This window comes from Apteryx mantelli, chromosome 2 (genome assembly GCF_036417845.1).
Source record: "Apteryx mantelli isolate bAptMan1 chromosome 2, bAptMan1.hap1, whole genome shotgun sequence".
In the NCBI taxonomy this organism is placed as follows: Eukaryota; Metazoa; Chordata; class Aves; order Apterygiformes; family Apterygidae; genus Apteryx; species Apteryx mantelli.
This window is the reverse complement of record NC_089979.1, coordinates 150,800,501-150,817,924: the sequence shown is the minus strand read 5'-3', so window position 1 is coordinate 150,817,924 and position 17,424 is coordinate 150,800,501. Positions and strand designations below refer to the sequence as shown.

The 17,424-nt window shown below is 42.4% G+C and overlaps 1 protein-coding gene across 1 annotated transcript in view; it reads right to left on the bottom strand.

Moving 5' to 3' along the window:
- GPR158 (G protein-coupled receptor 158) overlaps positions 1–16,924 on the bottom strand; it is a 209,770-nt gene extending 192,846 nt beyond the window's left edge. Inside the window, exons 1-2 of the mRNA XM_067292517.1 lie at positions 16,028–16,924; positions 148–253 (exon numbers count right to left, since the gene is read on the bottom strand). Coding sequence (XP_067148618.1) covers positions 148–253; positions 16,028–16,905 — 984 coding nt within the window. The 5' untranslated portion in view covers positions 16,906–16,924. The remainder of the gene's footprint in view (positions 1–147; positions 254–16,027) is intronic.
- Positions 16,925–17,424: the final 500 nt, after the last annotated feature.

Genomic DNA, 17,424 nt, shown 5'->3' with positions numbered 1-17,424 from the left:
TATTATACCCTGCACAGAAAGATCCTTTCAGCCTATAAATCACATTTAAAGACTATAAAACCAATAGAATTTATACTATACAAAATTATTTATAGCAGAAAGACAATTCTTTTATTAAAGTTTAGTTCAGTTCCTTCATACACTTACCTCAGAACTGTTGAGATGACATTTGTGAGTTCCTGAAAACCACCCCTCACTTGAACACTGGTCAATATCCACCTTCTGCAGATTTATGTCGATTTTAACAACACCTCTGAAAAAGAAAAAACAATCATGAACACAGTGACTACAGAAATGCCAGTTAAACTATTTTATGTCTCTAGACCCTGCAAAGCAGAATGACATTTTTCTTCTAAATATGGAATTTGATAAAATGTTTGAAAAGAGAAATGAGGAGTTTTGTGTTCCTGAAGTCATGATGACAGAGACAGATTTTTATCTTAGAACTTACTGAAATATACTAAAAGAACTCTGTAAATCTAAAAGCACTGAATAAATATAAGATGGTAGGTAAGAATACGTTATATACTCAAGTAATTTAATACCCTTCACATTTTATGATGCAGCAAAGAACTAAAATAAACACGGCTAACAACTTGCACCTCTAATTCTGAGATGGGCACTGTCACCAGAGCACCAGGGGCGGCGTGTGCTGAACACCACGCTCCAGGCACTACCACACACAGTCCACAACTCCCACACCAAATGACAATGACGTCCCACTCTTGCTCCAGGGGATGCTGTTGCTGATGCACATGCTAACAGCTAGCACTATCCTCTTCCTCTAACAAATGCCCTATATTTCCACCTTTCCTCAACTCCAGAAAGTTATAGCCATCTGGAAATTATTTTTGCCCTAATGCACCCACATCTTTGCCCTCTCAGATAATGTGTAGAGCTTTGTCATTTTTCCTGCCCATGAGTTTCTCCCACGGGGTAGTCTGGTCACATCTGCACACCGCAGTGAGAAAACTGTGACAGCGCCTGCCTGGGAGTGGGGCCTCTGCAACACTCAAGTGCAGCACGGTCTCTCCTCCACTCTGTGGCTCTAGCTTCAGCCCCACATCCTCCTCCAGCACCTTTCCCAAACCCCACTCTTCCATTCCTGTGAGTCCACACTGTAATATATTATCATTTTAATTCCTTTCATGGAAATGCAAATAACTAGAGAAGGGCTGTGAAACCCAGAAGTAGGCCACTGATGTCCAAGAAACCAAGAAAAAGTTTCCTATATGCACCAAACAGGTCATGAAGGACTGTCTGAACTGCATTAGTTCTATGCCAAGAACATTTAAGTTCTCAACATCAAGTTTCCTCAGAAATGCTCTTGACCGAAAACCTACCAACCCAGTTTCAAAGCCAGCACTTTATTACAAAACAGCTCAAAAATCACCAGGAGAAAAAAGCTGTAAGCTTGTTTCATATCTGAAAAAAACTTCAGTTTCCTTACTTTATCTAAAATAATCTACAGAATGACTTTGGACATAGAACCTTTATAGCATCTTCTTGAGAGACCATGCATCTGTGACTGCTCTGTTGCTCTCTAGGTCTAGCAAAATGTCAGTGTATAGAACTTCTGGTAGTTAGATCATTTCATGGATTCACTCATAACTGATAAATGGTCTGTAATGATTTCATAAGTCTAGTGTACCATTTTAAGTCATCAGCTTCCCTCCTTTTAAACAAAAGTTTTCATTTCTACAGTCTGAACTCCCATGACTACAAACAACAATATCCTTTCAGGCCATGGACTACCTTCCCAGCTCCACCAGTTATTAATCCTTGCTTCCACTGGGCAAGGACATGAAAACAGTGCAACTTCAGCTATGTGCTCTCTACTCTTAATCTGCTAATGTCAGATTTAAGAAAGAGAACATTTAGCATACAAGTTGTATTTACTGCTATATCAATGATACTACTCACAAACAATAAACTTTTTAATACTTCTTACAATGCTTTTCTGTAGAACTTCCAGAGGCATTGTACAAACATTTAATCATTTTCACAGAGCTTGATCAGATTAAATATAGTATAGTCATATTTCTTTCAGAGACCTCTTTTCCCATGCCTTAGGATGTGTTAAGAAATTTCCTCAAGAGCTCTCAAAGCAGCAAGGCCATGGCCAGACCTCTATCTCAGGAACACCTCACTCATCTCAAAGCATGTTGCCTCTTTTAGTCAGAGCACAGTATATATAAATAAGAACTGCAATAAAAAAGAAATATATAGCTCTCTAGCTCTCTCTTTTTTTGAAGTGCCACTTGTGAACAAAGTCAGAACAGCTGTAAGGAGTGAGCTTCATCAAACTCTGTACAATATTGCTCATTCATATCTGGCACAGTATGACCAAGTGGGCAGTGTCCACAACACTCACCTTCATCTGAGGACATTCATCTTCAGACATGCTATATAGTCATTGAAAAAACACAAGCTCCTCATTTAAGTGATCTGAAGAATTCATTAGGAAACTATGCAGGATACCTAGTAGGAAGTTAAGCAGTATGGGTGCTCTTCATCCCCCTCCATCTCCTGCCTAGAATCTAAATAAAAAGTCCACAATTTTTCTGATACTGGACACACTCAGGAAACTTCTGAAACGTTTAAGCGCTAGCCCTGTCAAACTCAACTTGAAATGATATACATCATGCTTCTAAAATATTCAGGTATATTTTTACTTTACGCCTTTGCCCATTTCCACACTTACTTTGGACAAGAACCTCTTCAGGGACTGCTACACTTTCATCCATATTAATTGATCTTTCCCTGTTTAGGGTGGCCAGTGACCTCAAGGGATAAAGCTGGACTAGCAAAAAATTGGCATACTGTAAAGATTAACTTTTATATGATATGTTGCTGGATTACATTTCCTGCACCAAGCTTATATTAACCTGCAGAATGCTTCAAAACCAGTGATCCTACACAGATAACAGCAAGATATCTGGCACAGTTGTTCATAGAGTAGAGGTAACTAATTCCTCACCTGAGCATGTCCAGATTCCACCAGCTAGGTTTGTGATATTTTTCTGGACCTTTCTGGACATAAATATTAGCATGTGGGTTGGGGACAAGGCCTGTTCTGCAAGTTATTAATCACTATGGCTGCATACATGCATAAGGAGCTCAACTGCATGAAGCAGGCATCAGGACTCAGACCCAGTTACTCCTTGCTCTCCCAGTTCACCTTATACACCAGACACTTTGGCAAGGGTCTCCCAAGCATTAGTTTGTCATTCTAACTACCCCAAAGAAACCAGTTTATATTGTAGAAAAACAGTGATGATTCACCCTTATTAGGACTGCAGCAGCTTCACCTGGGAGACTTTCTAGACACTTTAGGTAAGTAGATCTTTATTACCTTTAGAGGGAAAGCTTTTCCCTTGCGTAGGTTTTGTTTTTACCTGGTAGGAGAGGAAACACCCCTTTCCCTCAACAAAAGCTTTTGTGATGCAAGACAGAGAACGCAAGTTAAGCGTAAACTAATCACTGTTAGGAGAGGAGGAATATTTAGGGGTGAAAAAAAAGAGAAGGCTTTAGAGTTTGCTGCGTGATACAACGAGCAGGCTGTGTGGAACCACGTCAGTATAAAGGGATGGAAAAAATGTCTAAAGAACAAAACTTACCTACAGGTTAACTGTGACAAAGACAACACATAGGAGGCAGAGAAACTATGGAGAGTAAGTGCATTGAGCAAGCATTTGAGTATGGCATTGTACAAGACATGATGCAAGTTGAAGAATTTGTAATATGTCTTCTAGTGCTCCGAGATGTAAAACAGCAGCGTATCATCCTAAAACTCTGACTTCAGGTACTGGAATGAAAATAAACATACTTCCAGATTTTTAGCACCAGAACTGATTAAAAGTGCACATATTATAACCACTGAAAATTTTTTGATACAATTATTTTGTTCAAAAATAGACTTCCAAAACCACAGAGTATTTAAGCTTGAAAGGGAATTCTAGAGACCACCTAGTCCAATCCCCCTGCTCAAGCAGGGTCAACCAGAACATATTGCTCAGGGCCGTGTCCAAACAGGTTTTGAGTATCTCCAAGGATGAAGACTCCAAAACCTCTCTGAGCAACCTGTTCCAGCATTCAATCACCCTCATAGTAATTTTTTTTCTTTAAGTTTAAAAAAAGAATTAATTGTATTTTAATTTGTGCCCATTGTCTCTTGTCCTGGTCCCCACTGAGAAGAGTCTGGCTCCAGCTTCTTAACTTCCTCCCATCAGGTGTTTATACACATTGATAACATCACCCTGAGCCTTCACTTCTCCAGGCTCAACTGTCCCAGCTACCTCAGCCTCTCCTCCTACAACAGCTGTTTTGCTGGACTCACTCCAGTATGTCCATGTCTGTCTCATACTGGGGAGCCCAGCACTGGACCCAGCACTGCAGATGTGGTCTTACCAGTGCTGGTCTTACTAGTGCTGAGTAGAAGGGAAAGATCATCTCACTCAACCTGCTGGCAACACTCCTAATTCAGCCCAGGAGACTCTCAGCCTCCATTACCACAAGAGAGCTTTGCTATCTCAGGTTCAACTTGTCCACCAGGACCCCCAGACCTTTTCTGCAAAGCTGCTTTCCAGCCAGTCAGCCCCCAGCATGCACCAGTGCATGGGATTATTCCTCCCGAGGTGCAGGACTTGGCTTTCTGCCTTTGGTGAGCTTCCTGAGGTTCCTCTCTGCCCATTTCTCCAGCCTGTCAAGGTCCCTCTGAATGGCAGCTCAATCATCTGGTCTATCAATCACTCCTCCAAATTTTGTATCATCTGCAAACCTGCAGAGGTGCACTCTCTCCCATCATCCAGGTCATTAACGAGGATGTTAAACAGTACTGGACCCAACATTGACCTGTGGGGTACACCACCTGTGACTGGTCTCCAGCTGGACTTCATGCAGCTAATCACAACCCTCTGAGCCAAGCAATTCAGCCAGTTTTCAACCAACCTCACTGTCCACTTATCAGTTTATCCTTCATCAGTTTGCCAAGAGAGGATGTTATGGGACACAGTGTCAAAAGCCTTACTAAAGTCAAGATAAACAACATCCACTGTTCTCACCCCATCCACCAAGCCAGTCATCTCATCATAGAAGGCTATCAGGTTGGTTAAGCATGATTTCTCCTTCATAAATCCATGCTGACTACTCTCCCTTGCCTTCTTGTCCTTCATGGGTTTGGAAATGGTTTCTGGGAGGATTTGTTCCATCACCTTCCAAGGGAGCGAGGTGAGGCTGACCAGCTTGCAGATCCCTTCATCCTCCTTCTTGAAGATGCAAGTGACATTTGCTTTCTTCCAGTCATCAGGAACCTCCCTGAATGACCATGACCTTTCAAATATTATCAAGTGTGGCCTTGCAATGACATTAGCTTGTTCCCCCGGTACTTGTGGATGCATCCCATCAAGTCCCATGAACTTGTGTATGTCCTGTTTGTTTAAATATTTCCTAACCTGATCCTCCTCCACCAAGGGTAAGTCTTCCTTGCTCCAGACATCCCATCTGGTCTCAGGGGCCTCAGATTCCTGAAGGCCAATCTAACCAGTAAGGACAGGTGAAGTAGGTATTTGGTACCTCCGCCTTTTCCATGTCCTTTGTCACCAGGTCCCCTGCCACATTCAGCAGCAGGCCCACATTTTCCCTAGTCTGCTGCTGCTGATGTACTTGCAGAAGCCTCCATTGTTGCCTTTCATGTCCCTTGCCAGATTTAACTTCAGATGTGCTTTGGCTTCCCTAACCCCATCCTTGCATGCTTGGACAGTGTCTCTTTATTCCCCCAGGGTCACCTGTCCCTGCTTCCACCTCACTTCCTTTCGCACGACTTTAGTGAGGCACTTCCTGTTCAGCCCTGCAGGCCCCAAAATTTTATCTTATCTTAAAGTATTTTCATCATACTCTTTTTCAGAAACACTGCAGAAAGCTTCCATTTTAAACTGAATGAATTCTCCTTTTGTATTCTCTTGTGTTAAAACTTAAGAAAAGAGCATCTTCCTTTCACAAAATCCAATCTTCATGAACCCAATACAGACAAACATTACTATTTCTACCTACAACTCCTTTCTTCTCTGCAGTTCTTCACTAGCACAACCCGAACCTTCTGATATGATTAACCTGCTCTGCTCTTTCTTTCTCTCAGAACTTTATGAATTGCTGGAATGAAAAATCTACAGAAAGGGAGAACAGTGCAGTCCAGAAGTTGGCATAAGAAAACACTCTCCTAAGTTACATGGTGTCCAAGAGGTCATAGACTTTCCACTGTGCATATCTATTCTTTTTCATTAGACCTCCGCAATGTATGTCCATGTTTCATGGTGCCACCACAGTTCTGATTAGGTAGAACAGGGTCTGTAACTACTTGAGCATTTACAATGCTTTCAAAAGAAAGAAGTTTTTATAAGTGTTCATGTGGCATTTACAGAAGGCATCATTATGGCACAAGCTTTTTACTGCATTCATTTGGAATGTCTTGCCATTTTAACACACCATCTCAGACTTATATTCCATCATTACTACACATAGAATACACTGATATGTACATGATGATATATTTTTGAAATTCATCTGTGATTAATACACTAGCTGGCACAGCCTGGTTAGCCACCTACATTTTTAGTTATTTTTGATTCAGCAATCAGAAAATGGAGCATATGGAAGAACACATCCTCCTAGCATGTATAGGGACCAGCTACCTCTAAATGTTATATTTATTGAACTAACTGGAATTCATTGCATCTATGCTATCTTGATAGAAGTGATCAAGATACAAATGTCAATGGTATGATAGTAAGACTCATCAGCATAACACATTCATCCTCACTGACAGTGCTGCCTGGCTGAACCCAAGCCACAGTGGTAAGTTAATAATAATATTACTGGTAATTGTGGACCATCTGGCAAGTTAAGTATATTTTGTTAATCTCCTTATAACTATAAATATTTGTTTTCTGACACAATTTTACAGTCCTTACACAAAGAGAGATGCTTAAAGATTACAGGTTTGTGTTTAATATATTGGGCACCTACAGATAAAGAACTTGTTGAATTGTGCATCATGGAAAATCATTGGAGAGTGATGTCATCAAGGATTTTCTGTCGGGCCAGAAGGTTTGATTTAAGAGGCTTTCATGTCTGTCTTAATTTCCAGTACCACTGTTTGTTGGCATTCTGTTTGCCTTGAAATCTGTGCCAGAAATTGATTTAAGCTTATTTTCCCAGCCTACTAGCTATCTTGATAGTTTCAGTAGTTACAATATTTCATTGTAACAATGTGTTGTAAAGCCTATATCTACAGAAGAATTTTTGCCTGTACTGTCACATCATGAAAAAGCAGAAGGAGCATGTACTCTTTCTCCCATCCAGCCTAAGCGATAACTACACAGAATAGCTTGCCAGCGTTTAATTGGTAATAAACAATATCTTTGTCCTCTAGATCTCGGGAAGCTTATTTGCACGGAGGTCAAAGCTCAGCTGAACAGGCATTCAAAGTTTGTCTTCCAGGTTTTTATATTTATTTTTGCACTGGTAAACATTAAAAGCAAATAGGACAAAAGAATATCAAACATATGGATAAGATCCCTGTAATAATGTAATCAGTTCTGCTTATAAGCTGTATATGTGAGGTACAAGTCTATTAATTAGAGAATCAGAGAAGCCTTCTGGAATTTAGAACTAAAGGGAAGTAGACAAAATAACAGCTCCTTTAACATTACATAACATTGGGAAAAAAAATCTAAGTTATAATGATCCTTTTGAAAGGTTTCAGCAAAAGCACATATATTTCATTTGATTGATGCCAGATAAGACTGAATCCCCTGCAAGAAGGAATCCTGCGTGCCTCGATAGAATGTAAACCTCTTCATTGCAAACTAGGGAAAAACAAAAAAAAAAAAATCACTGTGGGGAGTTTAAACGGACAAATACAAATGCTGCAGGGCTTTCCCCAGCCTTAATTAAGGTATAAGGCATGGCTATCACATGCTGAAGCAGATATCCTTCAAATCTAAATGCATTCCTAAATTCTTGCTGCCATATTAATTCCCTCCACCCCCAGTCCTCTGGGCATCCTCCATATCAAGAACAAGGAGATGAGGGGGGAAAAAAAAAAAAAAAAAAAACCTCTACAGATATCCTAAATCCAAAAATCCTTTCAATCTCTAGAAAAATGCATATTTTAATTAGTATAGCCAAGGTTTTCAGGGTAGACACCTTTTCTGAGCTTTCTCATTTTTAGAGGCTGACACATTCAAGAACATTAATTTTCAAAGAGTGCACACTACCTGAAACCTGAGGCCCCTTCAAAGTTATCTCCAGCTGGGCACCCCAAAAAAGAACTTCCTTGTGTCAAATTCACAAGTGACTTTCAGCCATAAGTTTTACTGGTTGTCAAGAGCTTCTGACATTTGTTCAAATTACTTTTGAAAATTAAGATTTAGGCTTACATTTTTGAAAGCATTATCTTTGCACTGTAGATGTATAATGTGTCCACCTAGACGTGCAAAAGGCCATTGAGATACAACAATGATTTTGCTCTGGTCACTCAATTTACCAATCATTTCTTACTAATGGGACAGAGAAACTTCTCCAATTCCTTAGCCATAGCATAACTGCTGCTTTTCAGCATGCATTTTCACAGGAAAACCAACTTCAACTAAAAATAAACCCAACTGGAGAGTAAGGAATAGCAGTTGTGGGCACATGAATTGGGATTCACCCGCAAAGAAAATCCCCACAGGGCATTTGGAACAAGGGTGGAATACTTAAAGCTGAAACCTCTCTTGTCAGTAGAATTATTTAGAATTTAAATCTGCATTCAGATACATGGCATACAGTGCTACCTATCTGGGCATTTCTCTGCAATTTAGTCAGAGAGCTTCCTAGATAGTTTGAGGTGGTTGTATCTTTGGCTGAAGATTATTTTGTGTTTGTTTAAATTGCTGCTAGTGTCCAAGTTCTGACACTAAGCATAACCTTGTATGGGAATGCTGGAAAGGTGTCAGTGATGGGGAGAGGGGTATACTGGTACCAATTACATTAGATTCTTCCTATGAAAAAAGCTCTTGGGAGTCAAAATTTAGGCTATTCAGTAAGGAAAGGGCATTCCCCAAAATGCTCCCATTACTATCTATGGAGTCAAAAAGAAGGGGTGGAGAGAAAGAGCATCAAGGAATGGTTTAGGAAATGATATAAGGAAGAAGAGAGTAGGAACAGGAAAACCTTTTGGATTAGAAGGAGCCTACACAGGAGAGATGGCTTTAGCCTAAACTAAACTAGAATCACACTTCCAACGCTGAAAATTAAAAGGTAATAGGGGAATTTCAAAACTGAAAAGTAAGGGGAAGACAGTACCCAAAAAAGGAAAACAGAAGAGCATAAATTCAGGCAAGAAACATAACAAAGCTACAGGAAGGTGTGTGGGGGGAAGAAATCAGAAAAGGCTTTAGGAGCAGCATGTTAAAAGCATAAGCACTAATAATTAAAAAACAAACAAACAAACAAAAACACTTTTCAAATGCCTCAGGAGGAAGAAGCCAGAAACAGAATCCGTAAGGCCAACAGATATCAAGATGTAAGAAGCTGACAGTAGACACAGCCCTTGCAGAAAAGGTAAATGAATATTTTCACCACCCTTTAAAGCTAGGGAGGCTCCTACCACTTATCAATTCTTGAGAGCATCACTGTGACAAAAGGTCAGCTTTCACCTGCAGGGATATTACAAGTTGGGCACCACAATTATCCCTGCTGGTACCTGTTTTGACATTCACAAGTGACCAAAAACAGCTCAGTGAGATAAAGTTTGCAGGCGATAACAATACTTAGTATAAGCCACATATAAATCCAACTGTCACAAAGAAGATATGAGAAATGTTTCCAAACTGATTAAAAAAAAAAAAAAAAAATCACACACACACCACACATACACACACATCAGGGATCTCCCAAGGCATTTATCATGCAGCAGATGTGAAAACAGAAGAGAATAGTTTTTCTTCAAACAGCTCATAATCATAATACGGGACTCAATGCCAAGTTATATACCAGAGGACAAAAAATGTAAATTGATTAAAAAAGGAATTAAAATCATGAAGGCCACTTTAATCCATGGTTACTATAAACATTTGTTCAGATACAAAGTCTGAAACACAAACTTTTTGTACTGTTTATTACCTGTAAATAGGATGCATCTAAAACAGGAGAACTCAGCACTTCCACTGTTCTTATACTCCTTCCCAAGCACCTGCCAGAAACCACTTTTGAAGACAGAATACTGGACTAGATGAGACTTTCCTTTGACCTAACAGAGCAATACTTTTGTACTTACCCTCGGGAACATTTCTCCACCTCAGCCCAGGTCCATGAACAGACAGACTAAAAGGTGCTAATCCTGGAGCAGAACCTCAGATAGTGAGAACTGTCACACATCCATTCCCTTCAAAAGGGCTTTGATAACCTGCTCCAGTGGAAGCCTTGCCCAAGGACGATGGGGGCAGATGATAGAGGAGTGGAAACAGTTTGACCCAAAAAGTTAATTTCTTTTATTCCAACTTGCCACATGCTATGTAATTGTTGTTGTAAATGCAGTATGTTTCACTCCTCTCCTGGCCATATTTATCTTATCTTCAAAGATCCACTTCTGTTTCTCCAGCAGTGAATAAAGCTGACTCATGTTTCTAAAAAAGTCCCTATTTATTGTTCCTTTCTTTTCATCCTTTTCTATCCTTATCCATGACCTCATAAGAAAAAGGCACAGATATCACTGACTGTCTAGAGAATACTTAAAACATAGTGAGGGGTTCTGTAAACAAACAGTAAATCATAGGAAGTAGACATTTCTTTGTTCTCACCTCTTTTCAGGAATATAAATCCAAAACTTTCAGAAGCTCGAGAAAATAAGTTATTCCTTTTCATTTTTAAAACATGTTCTAAATCCACCCACACCTTCCGTCATGTTATACAGGCCAGAGCGTGTTAGAGAAGAAAATGTCAGCATGACCATTTTAAAATATTTTCAGGATTATATAACTAATGTATGATGTCACATAAATTAGTGAATCTAAAATTTAGTGAAACAGTCTCCTTAAGCAGTTGACAGAATTTTTCTTTTCTAGTTCAGTACTGAAGAACAGATTAAAGATATTAGGGGGAGCATAAAAAGGGAGGTTAAAATAAGAAATTAAACCATCTTTAAAGAAAAAAGTTACTAGTTCATATAATTTCTCTCTTCTATTTTAAGTATACTTTTATGCTTATTTCACTGAACAATTTAACACCTTTCAAATATTTAACAGAAGAGGAAATCAAAGATATTAACTAAGAAATCACTCACCATATACACTTCCACCTCCATGGTTTAATTTGCCTTCAGGAGTGCCTCCCAACTAAACACCCCATTATGGCCTAGCACTTGAGTGGTCTGAGTCCTTAACTCAGTGGAAATCAGTACATTACAATGCCTTTTGGGAAAAAACAGCTGGGTTAACCATGCAATAAAAAAATAATCTTTGCACCAAGGAATACCTTTATAATAATTGAGAGAAGGCTCAAATGCCAGGAAGTTCAAAAAAAATTAAGTGGTAACACTTGGTGCAGCCAAACTTCGGAATGAAGCTACCTGTAAATGCTCCAGAACACATCATTCGAAAAACTTACTCAGCTTTCCAATTATGGTCATTTTCTGTCAAAAAGAACCATCATTCCATTTCATTCTCCCAACAGTCCTTAAGAAAAATTGCAAATAATGTCCTGGATTTGGAGAGAAAAAACTACCTGCCCTTGCTAGAACATGCCGGGGAGGGGAAGAGTCTCCCTGCATCCTAAACACATTCTTACCTTCTAGCTGAAAAAGCGTGATAGTAATGACCACTTCCCAAAATGCTGGCATATGGCAATATAACATTAAAAAAAAAACAAACAAGGGCAGTATGCAAGAGAACATTTTGAACTGCAAAAGCAACAGTTCATACAGAATGTGGGAATAATTAATGTCATTACACAAGGCTGAGATATTGCACATGAATCTGACTAACCACATTCCAGAAATACTGGAACAGGACTTGAAGAGGGACCATGGCAACAGAGAGTTTATGACAAGAGACTAAAGAAAGCTAGTTTGTTTAGTCTAGTAAACACAGGTGGAGAAGAGACTGCTGCCTATAAATAGTTCAGGACAGTGAACATAAGAAAAGAGTGCTATTTAAGATAAAAGGCAGTTTTGGAACAGAAACGAATGGATGAGAACTGACTGAATAAATTTAGACCAGAAATCAGAAGAAGCTTTCCAACCATGAGACCCCCCCCCTCAGGATGTTAGTGGAGGAGAAAGTTGAGTGGCAGGGGAAATGGACACACACTACCTACTTTAAGATGGAGTTTGGTCAGCAAATTACATTGGTTGTGATAGCAGGAGATCGGACTCGGTGACCCAGGAGATGGGTAGGGTTGGGAGGGGGGAGGTTGTTTTGTTTTTGTTTGGTTGTTTGCTTTTTTACTACTATGCTCCTAACAGCTAGCCATTGGCACACTTTTCTTCCAGATTAAGGAGTAATCCTCCTCACTGGCCTAGGAGGCTGCTGAAGCAATGAAAACCTCCAGTTTCCCCTTCAGGTGCCAAGCAAGTACTTTTAGAGAACTAAGTGAACTCTCAACATGCAGCTTTTCACACCATTCCAGTTCCACAGTAGGGCTGCAAAGAGACTGTCTGCACCACTGTGTGCTGCAGAATAGAGTTCAGTACCACTGGGTAACAGAAATTAGTAAAGAGGGTTACAGAAGTTTAATGACAAATCCCTATGATGCTCTACAGGTGCCTGCTTCCTATGACACAGGACAGCGCTGAACTGTACAATGATATAGACCCATATGGTTGTGAATTCCACTTGCAAACTGCAAAGAACAACGCTTGTCTTTTGGCTTTTGGTTGCCTTTTTGGAATGTCATTGAGAACAGCATCACAATAGTAACAGTCATTGAACAAAACCAGTAGTAATTATTAGTCTTGCCTCCATTAAACTCTTTTTTCCCCCCCTACACTATGTGACGCAGCCATCTGTTACTGCAATGGAAGATATTCCACGAAGTAGATGCAATGGCTTTTTCTTCTATAACCTGAATGAACTCTCTTCCATCAAGAAAATTAGTGTATGAATGTCTCTTGCCCTAGCATGCCATACCATAAACCTCATGTCAGTGAAGAAGAAAGTACATAAACTGTTAGAGGAATATTAAAGGGGCATGCACTAAATTACTCTCAATGATCTCATGCCAGACTATTAAATGGAAGGAGCATGTAAACTGAAGCATTAAAATGTTCCTAACAGATGGTTCAGAGACATTTTGTTGGGAGAATCAACACAGCTTTTTCAGAAGATGGAGTAGTACATACCACTTTTTACCATATAGGCTTTAAGTAGGAATTTAAAATTTATACCACTTTGTCTCACTCAAAGACAGATGGCAAGGGGAAATAAAACCTATTTTGAGAGGCATCTTATAGTGATTAATACTAATGTTCTAATGACTTCATTTAATTTTTCATTTAATTTTACATTTTTTTTACATTTTTATATTTGAATCCATTTCTTCTTGTAGGAACTTACACTGAGGCTTGGGCTGTCTGACTGTGCCCCTATTGAGTACAGAAAATATTTTGCAAATATTTGAGCAAATTGGTATTAAAAAAATATATATCCTACAAATCTTCAGAGAGGTGTATTTGGTTTTCAATATTTTCTATGTAGCTGCAAAATTACTTTTTTCCAAAATCCCAAATAATATTTTCCAGTGAACTTTTATTACAAGGCCACCTTTCATGTAACATACCTCAAACAAGGAGTGCAGGAACCATCACTTGGCCTTGCCAGAGTAAGTATATAGGTACTACTTCCACCGCCTTCCTTATATAGTGACCTAAAACATATTGACTAATTTCTTAGAAATGCTTACCATAGCTGATTTCATCTCTGGTTTTGATACAGAAAAACTTAGTTTTGTCTTAACTCTTAAATAACCTCAAATTCAAAATGTTTGAAGCAGCACTTCAAACTTGCAGTGTGTCCCATTGCAAGAGCTTCTAAATGAAAAAAGGTTCTCCAAACCTAGACATGCTTAATGGATGTCCATTAAAGCATCTGAACATACTTTGTCAAGTCAAGCGATTCCCATATGGTAAACAGAGGCTGGGAAAACCACTGGTGGGAGCCTTGTACCAGGACCAGAAGGACCTCTACTAGTTGACTTGTGCGGCCAGGGTTCCTCCAAAACAGTCCTGGTACCTTGTGTGTGCTGGACAAAGCTACCGCAGTGGAAACCAACACCACCAAGACGCTTCCTGCATCACAGGATCTTGACACAGAGCTGAGATTGAAGCTTCAGACTCTGTTGCTTAAGACCTGCTCTTGTTTTGACTGAGGTCAACAGCAAAGCTTCTTTGAGATAAGTTTTATATGAAGATCTACGTTCCCAGATAGGCTGGGATGGGGTGGCAGCCTCTAATCAGCTGGCAGTACTTGAGGTTAAGTAAACATATCCCCAACAAGAGAATGCCATGCTACAGTAGCATTCATCTGCACCCAGAAGTTCATCACCTGTGAAACACTGCTTTGCAAAGAACTATGAGAAGTTTCCTGAACTTTTGTATGACAAGACTATGGTCCAACCAGTCTGTGGTCCAGAAAAGTTCTGAAATAAAATTTCTCTTGATTTTTGTTCTTGAGAGGAATTCAAACAGCTTTGATATGAGCTCATTTTACCCTAACCCTACCAACCCCCACAAATGTTAAAATTGTACCACTCTGTAGGGAGATAAAGAGCCACTTTCTAATCAAGAGATTTTTTTTTTTTTTCTTTCAAGGATGAACAACTGCATTCATATTTGTTTGATCCCACTGGATTTCAGAGGAAGCCGAGAAAACCAATGCTCATAAGTGACTGCCTGGCCACCTAGGTCCAGTGAAATCCGTTCAGTTTCGCTGTGTTCTTGTCTATATTCACCTGCCACTGCATCCCAGCACAGAACAAATTTGGCACTCCTCTCTTATTCCCTGGAAGATAATAACTACTTCAGGGCAGGGCATTCCCCAAGAAACAGAATTATCCATAAACCCCACTACAAAAGTTCCAGTGCAAAACCACAAAATCCTGTACAAGGAATGAGTACAACCTGTGGGCTACAGGTCCTTCTTTACTGTCAAAATAACAAAGCATGAGACTGGGCCTTTTTATATCCTCCTCTTTACTAGTCACAGCCCAGTGGCTAAATCCTAGGGTAATGGTAGTAAAATGGTAGTAAAAGATAAGCAACTCTACATATGCCAGGCACCAACTATACAATAGGGCCATAAAGGGTTTTTTTTGTTTGTTTGGGGGGGGGGCAGGGATTCCTATAAACAATGCTATAAGAAAAGCTTTCCTATTGCCAGTTTAGGCTGTAACCATATGCAGTATGGTAGAACTACAGTAACAAACATTTATTTACCTATTAATATACTATTATATATACTGACCAGGCTTGAGCACCCTTCAGCAGATGTGCTCTGGAGACCAAAAACTGCAGTTTACAGTACAATAACATTGTTTCCCAGCTGGTTAAAGTTATAGCTGGGGTTGTGCCAATTTTAATTATGCAGTGTAGTAAGAAATAACGCATCGGCAAACATCTTCCTCTTGCAATCAGAAATAAACTACAACTGGCAACTCCTCCTCTCCTCACAGAAGCACACTGTGAACATAACCCACATTAACTGCTGTCACTGAAACAGGTGTGTAAGAACAGTGTTTTACAGACTAAAATAAAAGCAATTCTTTCACCGAGCAGCAGCTCCCCAAGATGTACCAAGGCAAGACTCAACAGGAAGGCCATACCCCAAGGAAAGCTATGCGTGCACTGGGGCATGACTGGGCAGCCAGTTTGGAAAGGGCTGATCAGGTCACTCCTGAGACACAGCTCACCCCTCTCCAGAAGGGGCTCGGAAGTGGAAACGCCATCCTATCCCCTTCTGACTAGGGAAGGGAGGGAGAAGAGCGCTCCTCCTACCTGAATTCGGGGAACAGGTTTGGTCGCAGTCCATAGAAAGCTGCCGAGAGAGTCACTAGCCAGCCGGGTTTGTAATTCCCGTTCTCGCACTCCAGGAAAGGCGAGGACCACCTGATGTGGTTCTTATCAGCACTGAAGCTCTCTCGCCTCTTCCAGCTGTTCTCCAAAGTTTTGGGGCCCGGGTTTAAGACCTTCCTGTGCAGATGCGGCCTCCACTTGCGCTTCAAGCTGTGGAACCACTCTGTCTCCACAGAGGCGTTGGCCAGGCGGTGAGCCGAGGAGGACAAGTCTTGCAGGAGGATCTGGCTCTCATGCCTGCTGGCCTGGAGGAAGATCTGGGGGGTGGAGGAGAAAGGCTCCGTGCTGAAAGTGATAGCTGCCCTGGAGATGCTGGGGTCCCCCTCCAGGAGGCTCCTGATCAAGGCTTGGTACCACTCCAGGTCCTCCTGGAAGTTCTGCTCCCGCGACTTATTGCTCTGGAGGATCATGTTGAGGAAGTTGGTGGCGTGGGTGAGGGTGTCCAGGGCGCCGTGCAAGGAGGGGTGCGCAGCGAAGCGCGACTTGCCGGCCAGGCTGGCCAGCTCGTACCTGCCCGAGCAGTTGGCGCGCCGCAGCTCGCGCGAGTCACCCGTGTAGAGGAACGAGGCCACGTCCTGGGGCACCTCCTCGGCCAGCCGCTGCGCCAAGATGGTGCCCTCCGTGGAGCGGCTCCGCGGGGCCGCCGCGGGATCGCGGCTCTTGATGTGGCTGTAGATCTGCTGCCTCCCCCTAAGCGCCCGCTCCCGGCCGTGCCCCGCCTGCCCTTGGCCGGCGGCGGCGGCAGCGCCCGGCCAGCGCTGGGCGAGGAGCAGCAGGAGAAGGAGCCGGAGCAGAGCCATGGCCCCCGGCGCTCCGGTCGCGGAGGCACGGCGAGTCCCTCACGATGGGCTGTGCATATGCAGCCGCGGCGCCGAGCGGCGGCTGAGCGGCGGCGGCGGCAGGGCGGAGAGCGGCCCCCCGCCCCCGCGTCACCTGTGGCGGCGCCGCCGCCGGCCCGGCGCGGCTCGCAGCCCCCTGCGACGGCAGCAGCCGCCCGCCGCCCGCGCGCGGCTCGTCCCCGCCGCGGCTGCCGCGCTCACTGAGGGGCCGCCGCGCGGCGCGCGCAGGGGCAGCGGCGGCGGCGCCCGCGCCCGGCGCAGCGGCGGGTCCCCCCGCGGCGCCCCGCCGCCGCCCGCGCTCCGCCGCTCCGCATCCTTCGGGCGCCGCCGCCCGGGCAGGGGGCGGGCGGCGCGACTTGGCCGGGCCTCACCGGCGGTTGGGGGGGGGGGGGGGGGAAGGAAAGGGGGTGTCACCGGGGCTGCGCGGACCGCCGCTTAACGGCGCGGAGCGGAGCCGCCCCTCGCCCGGCCGGAAGAGGC